General features: G+C 33.3%; 1 protein-coding gene across 1 annotated transcript in view; it reads left to right on the top strand.

Annotated features, from left to right (window-relative positions):
- Positions 1–17,972, top strand: part of LOC111630821 (S phase cyclin A-associated protein in the endoplasmic reticulum-like) — a 157,472-nt gene that overhangs the window by 9,567 nt on the left and 129,933 nt on the right. Inside the window, exon 2 of the mRNA XM_023374979.1 lies at positions 12,052–12,121. Coding sequence (XP_023230747.1) covers positions 12,052–12,121 — 70 coding nt within the window. The remainder of the gene's footprint in view (positions 1–12,051; positions 12,122–17,972) is intronic.

The following is a 17,972-nucleotide window of genomic DNA, read 5'->3' as shown; positions in this document are numbered from 1 at the left end:
TTCATAGTTTTTCAGCGCTATTTTCATTTATTTTTGTTATTTGACGCTATTTAGACGAATAAGCAAGTTTTCCGAAGCATAAAATTGAAGATTTCCCGCCAAAATAGAAACTTCCTGATAACATCGGAAATGACGTTCTAACATCATTTTATTTTATTTGATTCTTCAAAAAATCGTTATAATACTATGTATTAGACTTAGAATATTCGATATCTAAACCAGAAAGTGTTAGCTAGAAATAGACTTATTTATAGAACCACCCCCATTTCTCACTTCAGGAAGTTATAAAACAGTTGGGTGCTAATGACTTTGTGAAAGGGAAAAGTTCTACACTTAGAAACTTCGAAAGAAGGGATTTGGCCTGTACCGTCCGCGGGCCGCATAAACATTGATAAGGGGCCGTATGTGGCCCGCGGGCCGCAGGTTGTGCACCCCTGGTTCATACATTCTAAAAAAAGTTTAAATCTTCAAGCACAACTGCTATTTGAATCTCAGAACTTTTAACCTGAAGAAGACCGGAAATAACAGTCGAAAATGTTTGTAGTATTTTTAAATATTTTACTGGTTATTTAAAGGTTGTTGGGAGTTTATTCTACACTATATAGAGAACTTTTTCAATCATATCCAGAGTAGTTACCATTAGGTGACAACTAAATGCTGGCTAAAATGTACTGAATCAACCAACACAAACCTAGATACCAGCAAAATTCCACATAAAATTCATGCAAATGTTTTTGTCCACATTCCATTGGACATCTTCAGGCTGTAGCTGGAATTGGAACTGCATGCTTTTGAACAGTTCAAACCATTGTGTTGTTCTCTGATTGGTGGAGACATTTTCAATCTAGGCTACTGCTGTTTGGGAGAGATGGTTCCCTTGTGTACTTGTAGATTTTGGGGGTGTAGGAAAAATTTTCACAGTTTGGGGAATATGTTATCATCCTTAAAGTTGATCGTCTTCTTACTCACCATTGCCTTGTATATTTCTAGCACTAGCAGTCCAAGATAGTGGAGTTGCACATTCTATTGGACATTCAGTGGAAGATCCTGGTCTTATCCAAATGGACTTAGACATCTGGGTCAGTTGCATAAGATGACAGTGTGGTGAAAAACCAACTTCTAGAAATGTCCATTTAAGTGGGAGGCAATGTGTCTGCTGGTTGCTCCAACATGCTCCAACTCTTTTCTGGTTCAGTCTGTAGTCCAAGAGGGGATGTATATACCAGGCAAATGTTGCCAAACTGATGGATCTTTGGCATTTCTGAGAAGAAAAAAGATGTATGGGTTCCTTTTGTAGGCCAGCTTGATGATGTTGATACCTGGTATTTCTTTGTAAATAGAACCGAACTGTATTGTGACTGCTTTGTGTATCTCAGAACATGACAGGTTGCAATTCTCAGGATGTGCATGGGTAGCATTCTTTTAATAGACTTATAAAAACCATGTTGTTGTGCCTTGTTGGTGATGGTTTGTTATTCTTGCTCTCTATTACTTTGATTGGAAATGTGTGAAAATGCTCTGTAGACCAGAAAGTTAAAAGCAGCCATCTTGTGTGAAATGGGATTATGTGTGGGTGATGGAATGAATATGTGATGATAAGTTGATTTACTTCTGTACTCCAGTTCAGTTGACGGTCCATAAGTGTACACTTATGGACTGTCCACTGAACTGGAATGAAGTTAGAGAATGTTAGAGCAATTAGCAGACATATCACCTCTTGCTTAAAAGAACACCACATGGCATTTCTGGGGGTCGGTTTTTTACCATTGTCATCTTATGCCACTGACCCAGATGTGGAGGTCCAGGATTTTTATCAAACGTCCGACAGAGTGCAACTCCATTACCTTGAACTGTTGAAGGAATTGGAGGCTGTAGATCAGGGGTGTCCAACCCGTGGCCCAAGGAAAGTTCCAATGTGGCCCAATAAATGTGTAAACAAAACCGACAAATTGTTTTATTTTTTATTTATTTATTTCAACTGCATAAACTCAAAAAAGAAGTTTCACAAAGCTAATAATAATTATCATCTGCACATCGGATTTAACTAAATATCACGTACCTCAGAAAAAACCTTTAACCGATGCGAAATAAAAATTTAATAGTACAAACGTTTTCAGACCCCTCCTGGGTCCATCTTCAGGCAAAAATCGTTTGAAGATTTACGAAGTACGAAAAATATTCGTTTAGAACAATTTTTAAAACCAAAAAGATAGAACGGAATCACGTGATTTATATCTCTGAACGTCATATCTTCTACGTCATATTTACAGATATTTAAATATTTTCCATCGTTTTTAAAGATTTTATGAATAACTTTGTTGTTAAACCCACAAAACATATCACATAATTTTAGATAACCCATTTACTTCCTTTCTTTTAGGATTACGACGCACTTAAACCTCCTGTTGCAATAGGGCCTGCCATGCTAATGAAAGAAAGATCTCATCTCTGGAATTGATCGGTGATGTAGTGTTGTATGCCTTGCATAATTCTATCTGCTCCAACCATTTGAGATGGTCTAAATATGAGGTGGTGGTGATTAATTTAGCATTTGAAAAGTCCGCAGTTATTTCTGGATCAGACGCGTAAGTTGATAAAGAAGTGGTACATTTATTTTGCTGGATGTCACGCATATGTTCTTTCAATCTGATCCCAACAGCTCGTTTTGTTGAGCCTATGTAAATTAAGTCCTTGCCAAAATGATGGTGCCTAAGTGGCACTTTATATACCCCTGGCATTCTTTCTTCCTTAGATTTGTCTTTTCCATTATGTAGAATACCAAATATGGTTGGGCATCTTCTGAAGGTTAGGGAGATATTCTTCTGCCGTGCGATTCTATTATGTATTGATTTCAACAGTGGGTTGTAAGTAACTGACACCCTCTGTTTATCCTCCTTTTGGTTAGCATCTATTGAATTAATTCTTTTAGAAGGAGACATCATTTCTCCGAACCATTGTGACATTTTTTGTATGATGTTATGGTATCCATGCTCTTTGGCCACTTCATATAGGTATTGTATTTCCTGTTCTAAGGCCTCTTGAGTAGAAGAATGTGAGTGAGCCCTTTTAACTAGAGCCCTGAACGCTGCCATCTTGGCGGCGTTCAGGGCTCTAGGGCTCATTTATTTTTGAGTGAAAAGGAAATATTTTCAAATACTTGATGTGTGAATGATGAAGGAATACTAAATAAAGCTGAAGTTGTTACTCAAAGGATTATAGACCCAAATTTGAGAAAAGGAGACAAAGGCCAAAAGATAAAAAGTAGTGAGAAAGGTTAAATAGACCTTCTGTTATGCAAATATTGACCCTTAATTTTCCAACCTTCCTCACTACTTTTTATCTTTTGTTCTTTCTCTCCTTTTTTCAAATTTGGGTCTATAATCCTTTGAGTTCCAACTCCAGCATTATTTAGTATTCTTTCCAGCATTGCAAGATTTGGCTACTTTGCGCCAAATTTGGCTACCCTTTTTTTAGTTTGGCGTAAAAATTATCATTTTGCGCATTGGCTACTTTCTGGACTACATATTATTTATAAATATATTAGTCGAATAAAAATGCACTTTAAAATGGTGTTTCGTTGTTTTTTATTAATTAGAGACCCAAATAAAACAAATATTTGTGTTTTTCAAGTAAATTTTTGTTTGTCTTCTTTATAATAGATGAATTTATTTATTTCTAAGTAAAAATTGGAAGTCTGTAGAAGTAATTTTTTAAAATATCCTTTTTCGTGATAAAGTTTTAATACTTATTACTATAATCTAGACATGTTAATCCTTAAATATACAAGTATATTTAAGGATTGGGTCACAAATATATTATATATACTTGTGGCCCAAAACTCCATGACTTCTTCCAATGTGGCCCAGAGGAACAAAAAGGTTGGACACCCGTGCTGTAGATGGAATTGGAACCGCACACTTTTGAAAAATTTGAAATTACTGTGTTGTCATTTTCTGATTGGTGGAGATGCCACTGATTGAAGAAGATAGTCCACTTATGTACTCTTAGCAAAACTAATGAAGCTATAAGATTCAGGCAAGGAAAATAATAATGAACAGGAGATTGAATTTTCAAGATTATAGTTTTGTGATACAGTTGATTGTCACAAAATTATTAAGTACATGCAATCAGAAAATTTAAACCAAGTATTTGTTTAAATTTTTTTTTTTTAATATTTGGATAAATACTTGGTTACAGGCAGGGAAGTGAGGTAATTTATCATTTCCGGTGTTATAATTTCTATATAGTTTGGATAAATACTTCCTAAGGCTACACAATGCCTGTGGTTTATTCAGCAAAATGTCTCCTTTTCTATTACAGGGTGGTGCCCCTGGCTTCCTGACACCCCTATCTATCACCAGCTGAAAAAGTATTTCATACAAAGTATCATTAACTGATGCAAGATACACCATTTTACCTGTTTTTGTATAAACACAATAATGATATATTTTTAAAATTTGTAATATTTACACTTTGTTGCCCTGTAACTCCTTCAAAGGTTCAACACAGCAGCAAGCTAAAAGGTGGGATAAAAACTCTGAAGTCAATAGAATGACTCATATTTGTAAAAATCACTGTAGGTTTTGATCTGATGTTTGGATAATGTTACTTGTTAGAAATATTGTTAATAAATACATTGAACATCTTTGGTATTTAACTATATTATACCATAATTTGTTGAATAAGATACAAGATTTATGTATTAGAAATTAATGTAGAATAATAATCTTAACATTAGCAATATCTTAATATAAACATTCATGAAGTTAAACCTACATTGAGAAACTTACTCTTGGTTGATTACTCAAACCTTTCTTTGTAAAATAATAGTTATTTTTTTTTATTTCATAGATAACAAATGTTTTATTTCTGAAATGATTTTTGTTACATATATTGGTTTTGCCAATAAGTGTGTGCATTTTTTTAGATGAAAATAAGACAAAGTTTTCATAGAAAATAAAAATTTTATTCAATAATGATCATTTTTATTCAGTATCTTTTATCATCTTTTGGGTAGCTTCTTAATTTCTTGTTAAAAAAAACTGTTTTGAGTGCCATTTTACGTCGTCATTGGAAATAAAGTGCTATTCATTTAGAGAATTTTGAAGAGAGCAAAAAAAGTGGTTATTGGAAGGGGCAAGACTGGGTGAATATGGAAGATGAGGTATGACATCCCAGCCAAACTCCAACAATTTTTGTCAGGTTTTCAAGGACATGTGTGTCTGGGCATTATCTTGATGGAAGATGATGCCCTTGTGTCCTTCACCAATTCTGTAAGCCTCTCCTGAATTGCTGTGTTTAACTTGTCCAGCTGGCCACAGTATACAACAGAATTGATTGTTGTGTTTTTCAGAAGCAGCTTATAAAGCAAAACACCCTTCTGATACCATAAAATTGAGAGCATGATTTTGTTTGAATGAAGCCCTTCTTTTGAAGTGGTTTGTCCAAACAAAATGTGCAATAAACATCTTTTATCAAAATGAAATTTTTATATTAAAATAAAAATAAAAAGTTTTATATAAAATTGAAGAGATTCCACCAAAGTGATTAAATACACAATTTCTAGAAAATAACAATGAATATCCATTGTGCAAAATTTAGAAAGTAACTTCTTATAAAAAATCAAATTGAAAAAACTTAATAACCACATCTACATTGTTTAATATAATATGCATCTTATGTATTATAACACCAGTTTAAAAATATAGAAATGAATTATGTAAAAATTTATGTAGTGGACAGTATGACGAGAACATTAATACTAAAATCAATGAGTATAAAATAAAAGGTTTATAAATTCAACATTGTTAGCTGAAACAGTGTTTAAGGCTGAGACTCTACTAGCTTAAAAATGAGCATAAAAACCCTTGATGTAAAAACTCTAAACACATGACCTGTTTGCACTTGGATTGCGGTGGAGGTTCGGCTCCACTAGCAAAGTTTTTACTTTGACAGTGCTATCAAAGTTATGGTTGTATACATGATATATCAATATAAAGACAATGATTATATTCTACAAAGTCTGCAAAAATTGCAAAAATTTTGCAAAGTCCTTCGTATTGGAGAAGAAGAATGCTGGTTACAGGCAGTGGAGTTAGGTAATTTATCAACTCCGGTGTTTTAATTTCTATATAGTTTATATTCTACAAGTTTTTCTGTACTATAATTACAAATGTAGTAAAAATAATATATTTATTTTCATATATTAACTTATTGTATTATTAAGATAATATACAACACTTATAAGCTTAGCTTTTTTATTATACAAGGTCTGTTCAAAAAGTATCGGACCTTATTTTTTTCCGCGTAAACCAATGATGCGCGAGAGGCCTCCTTTGGTGGAGTTGTGGAGGGGACAGTCATGCACATGTCTGAATTTTTTCCCGCCTGCAGGAAGCGTCAGTCGTTGGCAATCGGCCTATGAGTGAGGTCATGTAGAGCGCTCTCGTCGGATTCCACTAAGCTGAAAAATGACTGAACAACGCGAGCAGCGGTATTACATCAAATTTTGCCAAAAACCTTGACGATACCCTAGTGTAAATCATTCGCAAGATTCAGCAGGCTTTCGGGGACGATCCTCGAGGCCAAAAAAAAGCGCGGCAGGTCTGCAGCAATATCAAAGGTCATGTTGACAGTTTTTTCGACTCTCGTGGGGTGGTGTGTCGTGAGTACGCACCACAAGGCCAAACCATCGCAAAGGAGTACTACCAGGAGGTCCTTCGTCGTCTTTCCGATACAGTGCGACGCAAACGACCGGATCTGTGGTCGATCAAAACTTGGCAGCTCCATCGTGATAACGCATCCGCCCATTCTGCGCATCTGATTCGGGCTTTCGTCGCCAAACACAATACTCCTGTGGTTCGTCACGCTCCGTACTCTCTCCACATGGCTCCGTGTGACCTTTGGCTATTTCTCAAGCTGAAAATGCCGCTAAAAGGAACCCAAATTTAGTCGAGAGAAGACATCGTGCGAAATGCGACGGACCGGCTGATGGCCATTCCAGAAAATGCGTTCCAGCAGTGCTTTCAGCAATGGCAGGAACACTGGGAGAAGTGTATACATTACCAAGGAGACTACTTTGAAGGGGATTAGGGTTTTGTACCTCAAAGTCAATAAATTTATTTTTGCCGACCAAAGGTCCGATACTTTTTGAACAGACCTTGTATACTACTATAAATTGAAGGATTTTCCTTTGGCTGTCCATATCATGTGTTTTAGGCATCCATTGTCGTAGATACATGAATACTTTTGGATGTTTCCGATAAATCTTTTCAGATCTATTCTAGTCTTTTCCAGGTAGCCTTGAGAGAACATACACAAAACCTCATTTTCAGCCATTTTCACACCGGCCATGTTACAATGACCAAGATTCCACTGACTTCTGATTGGTGGATGGTACCATTTTACGGATGTATTTGCATTGAAAGTTGAACACTGCTCAACTCACTTTATTCTGGTTTTATGACTTGCTTCGGCATAAAACATTATGGTAACATGATTAAAAGTTTTTATGGCAAGGGTTTTTACGCTAGTGGTGTCTCGGCCATTGGAAGGATACAGACATAGATTGGAAAGGAACTGAATATTAAAATAATTGGAATAAAACGAATCTGGAATATGCCGAAAAATTTGATATTGGAGAAAGGCCTGAATTTTAATGTAATAAACAACAGAAAATGAAACTTTATTAAATCGATGGTACATGAGGGGTGCTGTTGAGCAGTCATCATTGCTGGTGACTTTTTGTGTTGAGATATTACTATTACCATTTGGTGGTAATTATTAACTGGCATTGCCAATTAATCAAATCGAAATTATACTACACAGGGTTACTTTAACCCAGTGTAGTATAATTCCGATTTGACTATTACCATTTTATTGTAAATTATAAATTTTTTTGATAAGAATTAATTTGTTACGTTTTGTTTTCCTTTTATGTCTTGTTTTTTGTGTTACTACAAGCTTTATTTTTTGGATATGTTTCCATGTACATTGGGTGATCAGTTAACGAACAGATCGAATAGCAAACAAATCGGATAACAAACACTTTCGCGAAAGATTTTTATGATCAGATAACAAACACTTTACTGAACACACATAAAAAGAAGCAATGGAAAATAACGAATACCAATTGATTTTCTCTTATCTTCGGGTAACAATTCGAAACCTTTCAAAGCACGGGAGACGTCAACATTGACGCTCAACCCAATACCGATCAGATAGTATTCCTCCAAATTTTGAAACTCTCCCTTGTAATTCCAGATTTTTGTTTATCTCTCTGACAAATAATTTTTTATAGTCTTCACAAGACTGTCGGACAGGCACTTGTTAAGTTTTGCGTCGGGGTTTATTTACGAAAGGAGAAAGTTTAACTGTCCCATCGGATATTCGTTAACGTTTTAATACCAAAGTTTGAATTTCATCCGGGCCTTGCATTTAAATAATATTTTGTGGGCTAGTTGATTTCTGTTCTCTGAATTTTTGTAAGTGCTTTTCTGAACTTTTAATTTTAAAAACAAACTGATAATATTATGGAGCCTAAAAATGAGGAGTGCCAACAACTGTGCTCACTATAGAAACCAAGTAAGAGATAATAGCAAAGATAGAAACTGAGCACAAGATGTCTGATGTTGCTAGGCAGTATGGCTTGAACAGGTCTACAGTAGGCACAATCTTAGCTATGAAAGATATATCAAGAAGTCTCAAGCTGCTAATGGAGTAATGAAAATCACATCTGAAAAATAAAGAGCATTTTAGAGCTCATAGTGGAACCTGAAACTGATCTGGCGACTGAAGAACTCCAAGAACTCTCAAATGAAGAATGCCAAGAAACTCAGCAAGATGTGTTTTCTTTTGAAAAAGAGGAAGACGAAAGAGGACCAATGTCAACATCTACTGCTAAAGATCTTTTGAAGAAGTGGGAGGATGTCAGAACAACGGTCACACAAGTGGCATCCAAACCAGAATAAGGTTAATGGGGTTAGGGATCTCTACAATTACGATGCTGTTAATTACTTCCGAAAAATCCTGAAAAGAGAAAAGCAATTAACATTGGACAGATACTTTAAACCCCACAAACAGAAAAGGCATGACTTATAAAAATGCAAGACTGCATATATATGTATTTTTATTATTACATATGAATAAACGTAGTAAAAAAGTATATATTTTTTATTTTTTAGAGTCTCCAGAACAAATTAATCAAATTCTCATAAAAACCTATAGTAAATTGATAATTGGTTAACGAACATTTCGAATAACGAACAAAGTCTTGGAACGGATTATGTTTGTTAACTGATCACCCACTGTACTCCCCCTGAGGGTTCAAAGCAGAGCCAAGACAACCAGAAAGGAATTAAGCACCATCTATCTCTGAGCGATCTGGGAGCTGAATATCCAAAGCTTGAATACTATTCAAGAAGCAATCTCCTTCAGACATCGATAAAGGGGGGTATGTTATCGTTACAACAGTATTTGGAGTCAACTTTAGGCACAGTTTTGCTGCAGTTAAAGTGTATCAAAGAAAAGCTCGCTAATTTGGAATTGGCTAACCAGTCAACTTTGTCTGTGGTAAGAAAACTGGAGAGTGACCTTTCTAAAGTGTGTTTGCATTTAGATAAGTTGGAACAATACAAACAATTTCCTTTGGACGATATTGGTAAGTTGCATTTTTTTTGCCTACGATAGACAGGTTAATGCTTTCAAAAGGTGTATCAATAATTTGATGTTTAACCATAGTTTTCTGCACAAATTGGATATACAAGAATATTTACTTACCTTACTGTGTAAGGAATTGGACACGACTGACTTTTCAATGCAAAATATTGTTGGTATTTCCCATTCTAGGGGTAAAACGTGGGAGTTCTACTGTATAAAGCTTGTCTTGGAAATGTCAAAATTATTTATTGCAAAAAGTTAGAATGAAGTCTCATCAGGTGGGTAGGAAAAGACTGGTGACTAAGTTGGCACTGGATTTATCATTCAATTCATGCATTTGTCATAAAAATTTGATTACTTATATAAAAGATTATCATAAGGCTGGTCACTGTGTTTATTTGTGTGGTGATGTTTTGCATCTAGATGACAAGAGATTTACTTATTCTGTTTCAGCACATTGGTTAATAGAAGTTTCAGCTTTTTTATTTTGAATTTTCCCTTTCATATGAGAACAGACTCTGTCAGCCGATTGCACAGACAAAGTTTACGTTAAATGACATTTATCAACAGAACAGCCTATAGACATTGGCTGGCTGAATCACAGTTTAAAATGTGTTGCAAAGACGACAATCATCTATTTCTGACCATTCTCTAAATGAACTTCAGCAAAACATTGGCTCTTACTTAGTTCGCTATTACTCTCCTGTTTTAAGAGTCGTTTGGCCAGTCGGGATATTTGTTTGTGACGTCAGAAATGGTCGCCAGCTATATTCCGAAACCTTCCAGAAATAAAATCTTAAGGCTGTCAAAACCATTGTTCGGCAATTAATGACAATCCTTTTCCATTTCGATATTTAATTTTGTCGCCAATATGGTTTAAAATATGAACAAATCCATATTTAGAAAATTTATACCGAATTCAAAATTCGTCTTCGGAATAGATTTTTAAGGAATTATTTTGACATCTTATTACTGTCTCCCTTCATAACTATCAAAATGAATAATTTTAAATATTTTAGAAGAGGATAAGGAGAGGATCCCCTCTCACTTTTAACCCCCATTTAAAATTGTTATATACCACAATTGCCAAGAGACGTCAGATCAGTATTACCTACAGGAGATGACCCTCCATTTTCAACTTACTGCACAATGGAAAAGACCCTCCTAACCCTGACAGACTACCGGGCATTTATAACATCCCTATCAGAGACAACAGATGTGATAGGGAAATGGTGTAGATTGGCTCCACTAAACATTCAATGGTGGTCAGAATATGGGAGCATAAATCTGACATACAACACCACCACCTACTCCACTTATGCAACAGACCCAAATATTATGGTGGGCTTCTCCAGAGCCAGAATTATTCTTACTACCCCGCACCCAGAACACATCAAATGGTTAGAGGCCATCGAAATTTTTAAGGCTTGCAGCAGAACCATGTGCATTAATTTTAGGGAGGAGATGTGTCTGTTGATGGCATGGCAGACAACGGCATTTAATTTTCAGTCATATTTAGAGGCAAATGCATGCACAGAAGTTCTCTGCATTCCAACTCAACCTAATATTCAATCTTTTTTAAACATCTTACGGAGAATGCATGTGCATACCATATTCGAAATCCATATCTTTCGATTTATGTTTGAATGTCAACAGCCAGCCTGTTTTGAATTAAAAAAAGACCTAAAGAAGTGCCCAGAAGGGGTAACAAAAATGTTCGTCACTTAAATGTTATTCACACCAGTTAATTGGTTGGTGAGTCATACGTTTTATATACATTCCGGTGTTGTGCAGTTAAATATGTCCAAAAAATATTCCATTTTGTATGTAGCATTTATCTTTTTATCTGCAAGCAAATTTGGAATGAGATAAAAAGAAATGTGCAGTGGAAAATGTATGCATTGCATTCTCTGTCAGTTGGAAACTTAGGAAGGTATTGATTTATTCAAAATTTAAGAAAACTCGACTTTTGGAACAAAATTTTAAGAGGATTAAATTTATCCTTCAAGTAAGAATACATTCCTTCTTTCTTATTTTTAAAATAGGAGTGTATAATTGTTCCAATATTCTAATATGAATATTAGTAAGAAATGTCTTATGGAAAAATGTGTGTAAATTTAAAAAAATGAATAATAAATTTCTATTAGAAGGAATTTATTATGCAATTATATAAATCAAATACTATAATATAATATAATACAAGGGTTAGAAGTACGAAATAATCTAATTATAAATGTATTATTTTTATCATCATTGACAGTATTGCATAAGATTTCTTAGTTGGATTGGCTTTAAAAGAAAAACTAAAATGTCTGAAATAATTATATAAACTGTCGTTTAAATGTTTTATATTACTATGTTTTAATAATATACTTAAAACTGAAAATTATTTAGGTAACAGTTCAAGAAGGAATAAATGCCTCTGACAATATAGAATGGGATGAAACTGCTGCTAGAGAAGAGGGTAATTTATTTTTATTAATTATAATATGTAAATTACTTATTCAAATATTCAGACTTGGTTACTCTTTCATAATCAGTTTGCTGTAAATTTTCTAATTACTGTACTTTTATTTTATTTTTGTTAACTACTTGGAAATATTAGATCACACACAACAAAACTTCCCAATAAACCTGTTACAGCAGAGTGTCAATTTTGGATAACTGACCACTTTGTAGGGAAGGAGAAAAAGATAAATACTTGAAATAAAGTAAAAATATCAATTTTACTTCTAGTACATACATACATACATACATACATACATACATACATACATACATACATACATACATACATGAAAGACATCAGCCATACACAAGGTGTTTAGCCAGCAGAAAAGAGGGTAATGGAAAGGGGGGAAGGGGAAGAGGAGATAGACAGTAGAGAAAAGTAAAATCCCTCTATGCATGGCTACTGTACCCTCTACATTTGATGTTGATGTGCAGTTTTTAGGCTGCAAGGCCATAGTCCCTCGAAGGGTCTAAAAGAAAACCTGAGTTTAGCAAACACCAATAATTGAGTGCTGCCACAAATAGCTAACTGTGAAAGTTAGTGCCAAGTGGCTGTTAGTAGGAAAACTTATATCTACTTAATACTAATAAAACTGAATGCAAGTGCAAATCTCAATACTAGTAACAGCTAAACAGACAGTGTGAAAAAAAATGAGCACAACAACAAACTAGACAAAACAAATGGACCGACAGAAAACAAACGAGCAAGACCCCAATTTTTTATTTATTTATTTATTTTAAACATTAACTTACTCACTAACTAACCTAACCTACCTTAACCTAAGATGAACCTAACCAGACGACTAAGGCTAACAAACCCTAATCTAATTTAACCTAACCGGAAATCATGCTAAGAGTCCCTAATCTAACTTACAACTAGGACTAACCGAATTTAGACTGAAAAGAAGAAGGAAAATAAGAATTAGAATACAAAGTTGAAAGGCAGCTATATACCAACGGTTGAAACAATGCAAGGGAAAGCTAATTGCTATCTGTGCCCCTGGAGTGAGTGCTCTCAAGAGCCCCACTAAGGGATATAAATGTGATAGATGATGGAACATTGTATGTGTGTGAACGAGTTGGTGCGGGTTGCAAGGCCAGTTGTACCCTTCAAGGATAGCATCTCTCATTAAACTATTCCTAATGTGATTGTACAAAACTTTATTATAAAGAGTAAACCTTTGCGTATGAAGATTGAACACAATTGAGCAATAAATGTATAAATGGATCCAACATTTGCAAGCTGTCTTGACCATCAGCAGGCAACTTTTCTTTTTTCAAACATGAATTTAATAACTATAAAACACATTAAAATTAATACATTTAAATTATATAATTATATTTAAAATTTATATATGTTATTGCTAAAGCCCACAAATTGTATAAAGCTAGTAACACACTATTAATTTTGAACTTTATCCAAATCATGTAACTTGAATAAAGTTAACATTAGTAAGTTAATCCTAGCTTTATTCTATTTACAAGCTTTAGCCATAACATCATTTAATGTCAACATTCAAAAGTTAAACTCCATAAACTAATTTTGTTAAAAATTACAAACTGGAGTGCATTTTTATCTAAAAGAATTCATATTTGATTAAATATTTTTGGACTTTCAAATTTTATATTTGGAATCTTATAATTTAAAAAACATTACAATATATACGACAATTTCTGTAATGGAAATATCAAAACTTTGATGAAATTGAATTCAAATTAAAAGAATACATAACAGTAATATTAATAATAAGATAGCTTGATAGCAGTCCTACAGATTGTCAACAATCGTTTTTAGGTAAAAACTTTATAATTTCTGGAATTTTGAAGTAGATTTGTTAATCTTTTTTAATTGATTTTCAGATAATGCTGTACTGTACTTACATATCTGCTTAGCAGAAGTTTACATTATTTATAAAAACCAGAAAACCTTTCTAACCTAGCATTTAATTCTGGATGAACAAATATTTTTGCTAGCTTAACTAGCCACCATCAGATTCAAACAACATGCAACTACAGGATTCCAGACTGTTGGTTCAAAGCCCATGCATTCAATGAAGTCTAACACAACATACATTTCAGTATATTTAAAATACTAGCATTAAAACTAAATAAATAACAATAAAATTATAACAGTATATACTAGTAGTTACATTAAAATTACAAAATACAAAGGTGTGATAATATAGGCATAAATGTTACCCTGGCGTACAGGAGATGCAGTACTTTGTTTAACATCTTACGTAACGGGAAGGACCAATCCAGTGTGGAGAGATTATCAGGCATCTATAAAGTCCCGATAAGGGATAACCGGTTTAACAGGGATTTGGTATACATAGCATCAACTAAACGTTCGTTGGGGGTTAGGTTAAAAGAGCATATCTCTGATATACAACGTAATAGATGCACCACCTCACTATCCACTTACGCCACTGATCTCGAAATTGAGGCAGACTTCACTAGAGCGCAATTAATTGTTACAACACCGCACATTGACCACCTGAAATAGTTAGAGATGGAAATTTTTAAGGCATATGACACATTCTCTTGCATTGATACAAGAGACGAGATTGGCCTTTCCATGGCATGGCAGAACTTACTTCGTACAGAGTGATAGCATTATAGTATTTATTACGTAGTAGAGAATAAAGAAAAAATAACGGGGGAACATGTGAGATCGTTATTAATTATTTATCTCACTATCACATATGTATTTTAACGTAACTTTCTTTTAAGTTTGGACATTGATCGTTACGTTCGAGCATTTTCAAACCAATCACCTGACGGAATACGCAAACGAACCGAACGATTCAAACTCTACAGCATTTGGATTTGTTCAAATTTTTCGTTTTTGTGTTTGATCCAGCTGATTTACCTGAAGAAGAACCCAGAAGGGGTTAAGAAAATGTTCGTTTTGGAAAATTGAACTCTATTTGCACCGGTTATAGGTTCAAGTAGGTCATATTTTGCTATATACAACCCGGTGTGTGGTTGCTGTCTTACGTATTGATATTACTGGTAATGTTATAATTTTATTGTCATTGTTGTTCATTTAGTTTTAATGCTAGTATTTTATGACTTATTTTAAATATATTACAATGTAGGCTTTGTTTGAATAATTTTCAAGTGATGTTCTGGAATAATGTGATTTAAACCTTGATAGTCAGTTAAGTTAGCTGAAAATATTTATTCATCCAAAATTAAATGCTGGATTATAAATTTTTTCGGTTTTTATATTAACGTCATCCAGTTTGATATTGCATTAATTTCACATTATTTATTTAATATTTTTAATTTTCCTAGCACTTTTGGGTTTATGTAAACTATTTTCTGGAGATCTCCTGTACAAAAGTCTTTTTCTGCTATATACAAAAGTCTAAATTAGAAATACATACATACATACATACATGAAAGACATCAGCCATACACAAGGNAAAAATGCTTAGGAAAATTGAAGATATGAGTAAATAAACAATGTAAACTCCAGTTATGCAATTAAGTGAGAAATACTTTATTAGTATTTTTAATTTTAAATTAAACTGTACTTTATATACTTTATATAAATATATATAAAACTTTAATTTTAAAATAGTAATAATTACAAATATGGATTTATTACAAAAGAAATATTCCAGAAAATTTTTTAAAATGTGAAAATCATCTTTTATATCTTTTTAATACTTATATATAAATATCAAAAAATAGAAGATAATTTCATAACAAAATCTATAAATTTAAAGCCAAATAACTAATAACAAAAATTACATGACATGCTGTGTATTTTAAATTTATCTTATACAAGTATATCAAGACACAAAAGACACATTTTACACTTTTCCAGCAACTGAAATTAATCAAAAACAAATGTTTTTGGCCTGATTGATAAGTTTTCATTGGATTTTTAAATAGAAATTCTATTTTTAGAATATAATATTTGTTGACATAAATTACTTTTTTTTAAATCATAATGGGTTTTTTGATTATCCAATAGAACAAAAAATTGCAACATAAAATGAAATAAAATACATTTAAATATAAAAAAATAAAATAGAATACAATTAAGAATAAAAATGAAAATGAACAAAATAACCCTACTGGCTACAATGTTGTTGGGACAACATTGAACCATCAGAAGCATTAGAACAAGCTCTAAGATACGGCCTGATGTTTATACTGACATCATTATTATTCTCTGACAAAACTGTACCAAATGTTGAAAACTTACTAATGGGAGTTATAATTAATGGTATACTTGCTTACTGGAGAATAAAATCAATAAATATAAACCATTCAACTATCCAGCAAAATTCTTTAATAATTTAATTATTAAAGAATTTTGCTGGATAGTTGAATGGTTTATATTTATTAATGGGAGTTAACCATAAGTACAAGGAATACTTCAGGTGGAACCTATTCTTCAATATAAAGACCAACAGAATACTTATGAGGGACCAAGAAGTTATAAGGGACATCAATGAAGTTGGTTCTGTAATAATCAGATAACATTAGTTAAAGTGGACAAAAGTAGAGCAGTCATCTTATTGAAGACAGCTTCATGTGTGTCAAGTCTCAAAACATACATTGAATCAACTGAATGCTAACATGTCAACAATGATTACTTGCAGTAGTTGTAGAGAAACCTCTCACCAAATTAACATGTACAGTACAAGGTTGGCCAAAGTGTTATATCTGAAGCACACTGTTATTCATGCCCAGTGCCCTGTGGCTCTTCGCTTTTACTTTTTGATAAGACACACAAGCAAGGCAGATAACTCAGGCCAATCATAGACAGAGTCGGATCACCAATCTTTACCATTAAGAAGTATATATTCAATACATAAAATATTGGCAGAGCATCTTAAGGGATATAAATACTCAATCAAAATTTCACAAAAGGTTTAGTCCAATTACATGAAATTAGTTTGATGGATGATGACCATCTCACTGTTCTAGATTTTGTTTCCATGTACTCATCTATTAGATTAGAGCCTTGCTTCTGTGCTCTAAGTGACTCTTTATTTTAGACTTTTTTCTGCAGCAGTCATACCAGCAACAAATTTTAGATTTGGCTCACACACTATGCTACATATCCTTCTTTACATTTAACATTTGCTTTGATTAGAGTTAGTTGCTGGAAAAGTGTAAAATGTGTCTTTTGTGTCTTGATATACTTGTACAAGATAAATTTAAAATACACAGCATGTCATGTAATTTTTGTCTATTTTTTTTATTGTGTGAGATTGGGGATAGAACAAATCAAAAGAGAGAAAAAAAAGTTAATTTCTACGATGGGCTAAAAAAACGAACAGGTGAACAGAATAAACTGGACACTTGTGGGAGTTGATCTACTGCTCTTGGATGAGGACAAGACAAAGACACCGAACCAAAGAAATGGAACAATAATTTAATTTACCGACAATCTTATCTCGAAGGACATACAACGCATCATGATTTTCTCTTGTAGTATAATTAGGAATCTGATGATAATCTTAATAGTCCTTATTGGTTAGAGATTTACACGATTGAGACAGAAAGTTTGATTTTGAATCCTCACCACCTTCTTTCCTTACATACAGATAATCGCCATATAACACGGGAGTTATGTTCCAAAAAATTGCCGTGTTATGCGAATCCGAGTTATACAAAACAAAGAACTAGTGCGAAAAGGGGGGTTAGGTTCCAAAAATTAAAAACATGTTGTTAAACATTACTGTATATATTAAACATTTATTATTCATTTTTTTCATAGGTAAAATACTTATTTATTATTTAAGTAAATATTTTACCAGAGGATTATTCATTCTATA

The sequence above is a fragment of the Centruroides sculpturatus genome, unplaced genomic scaffold, assembly GCF_000671375.1.
Source record: "Centruroides sculpturatus isolate CEXI.00-Female unplaced genomic scaffold, Cexi_2.0 scaffold6, whole genome shotgun sequence".
NCBI classification, from domain to species: Eukaryota; Metazoa; Arthropoda; class Arachnida; order Scorpiones; family Buthidae; genus Centruroides; species Centruroides sculpturatus.
This window is presented reverse-complemented; position numbering and strand designations above follow the sequence as displayed.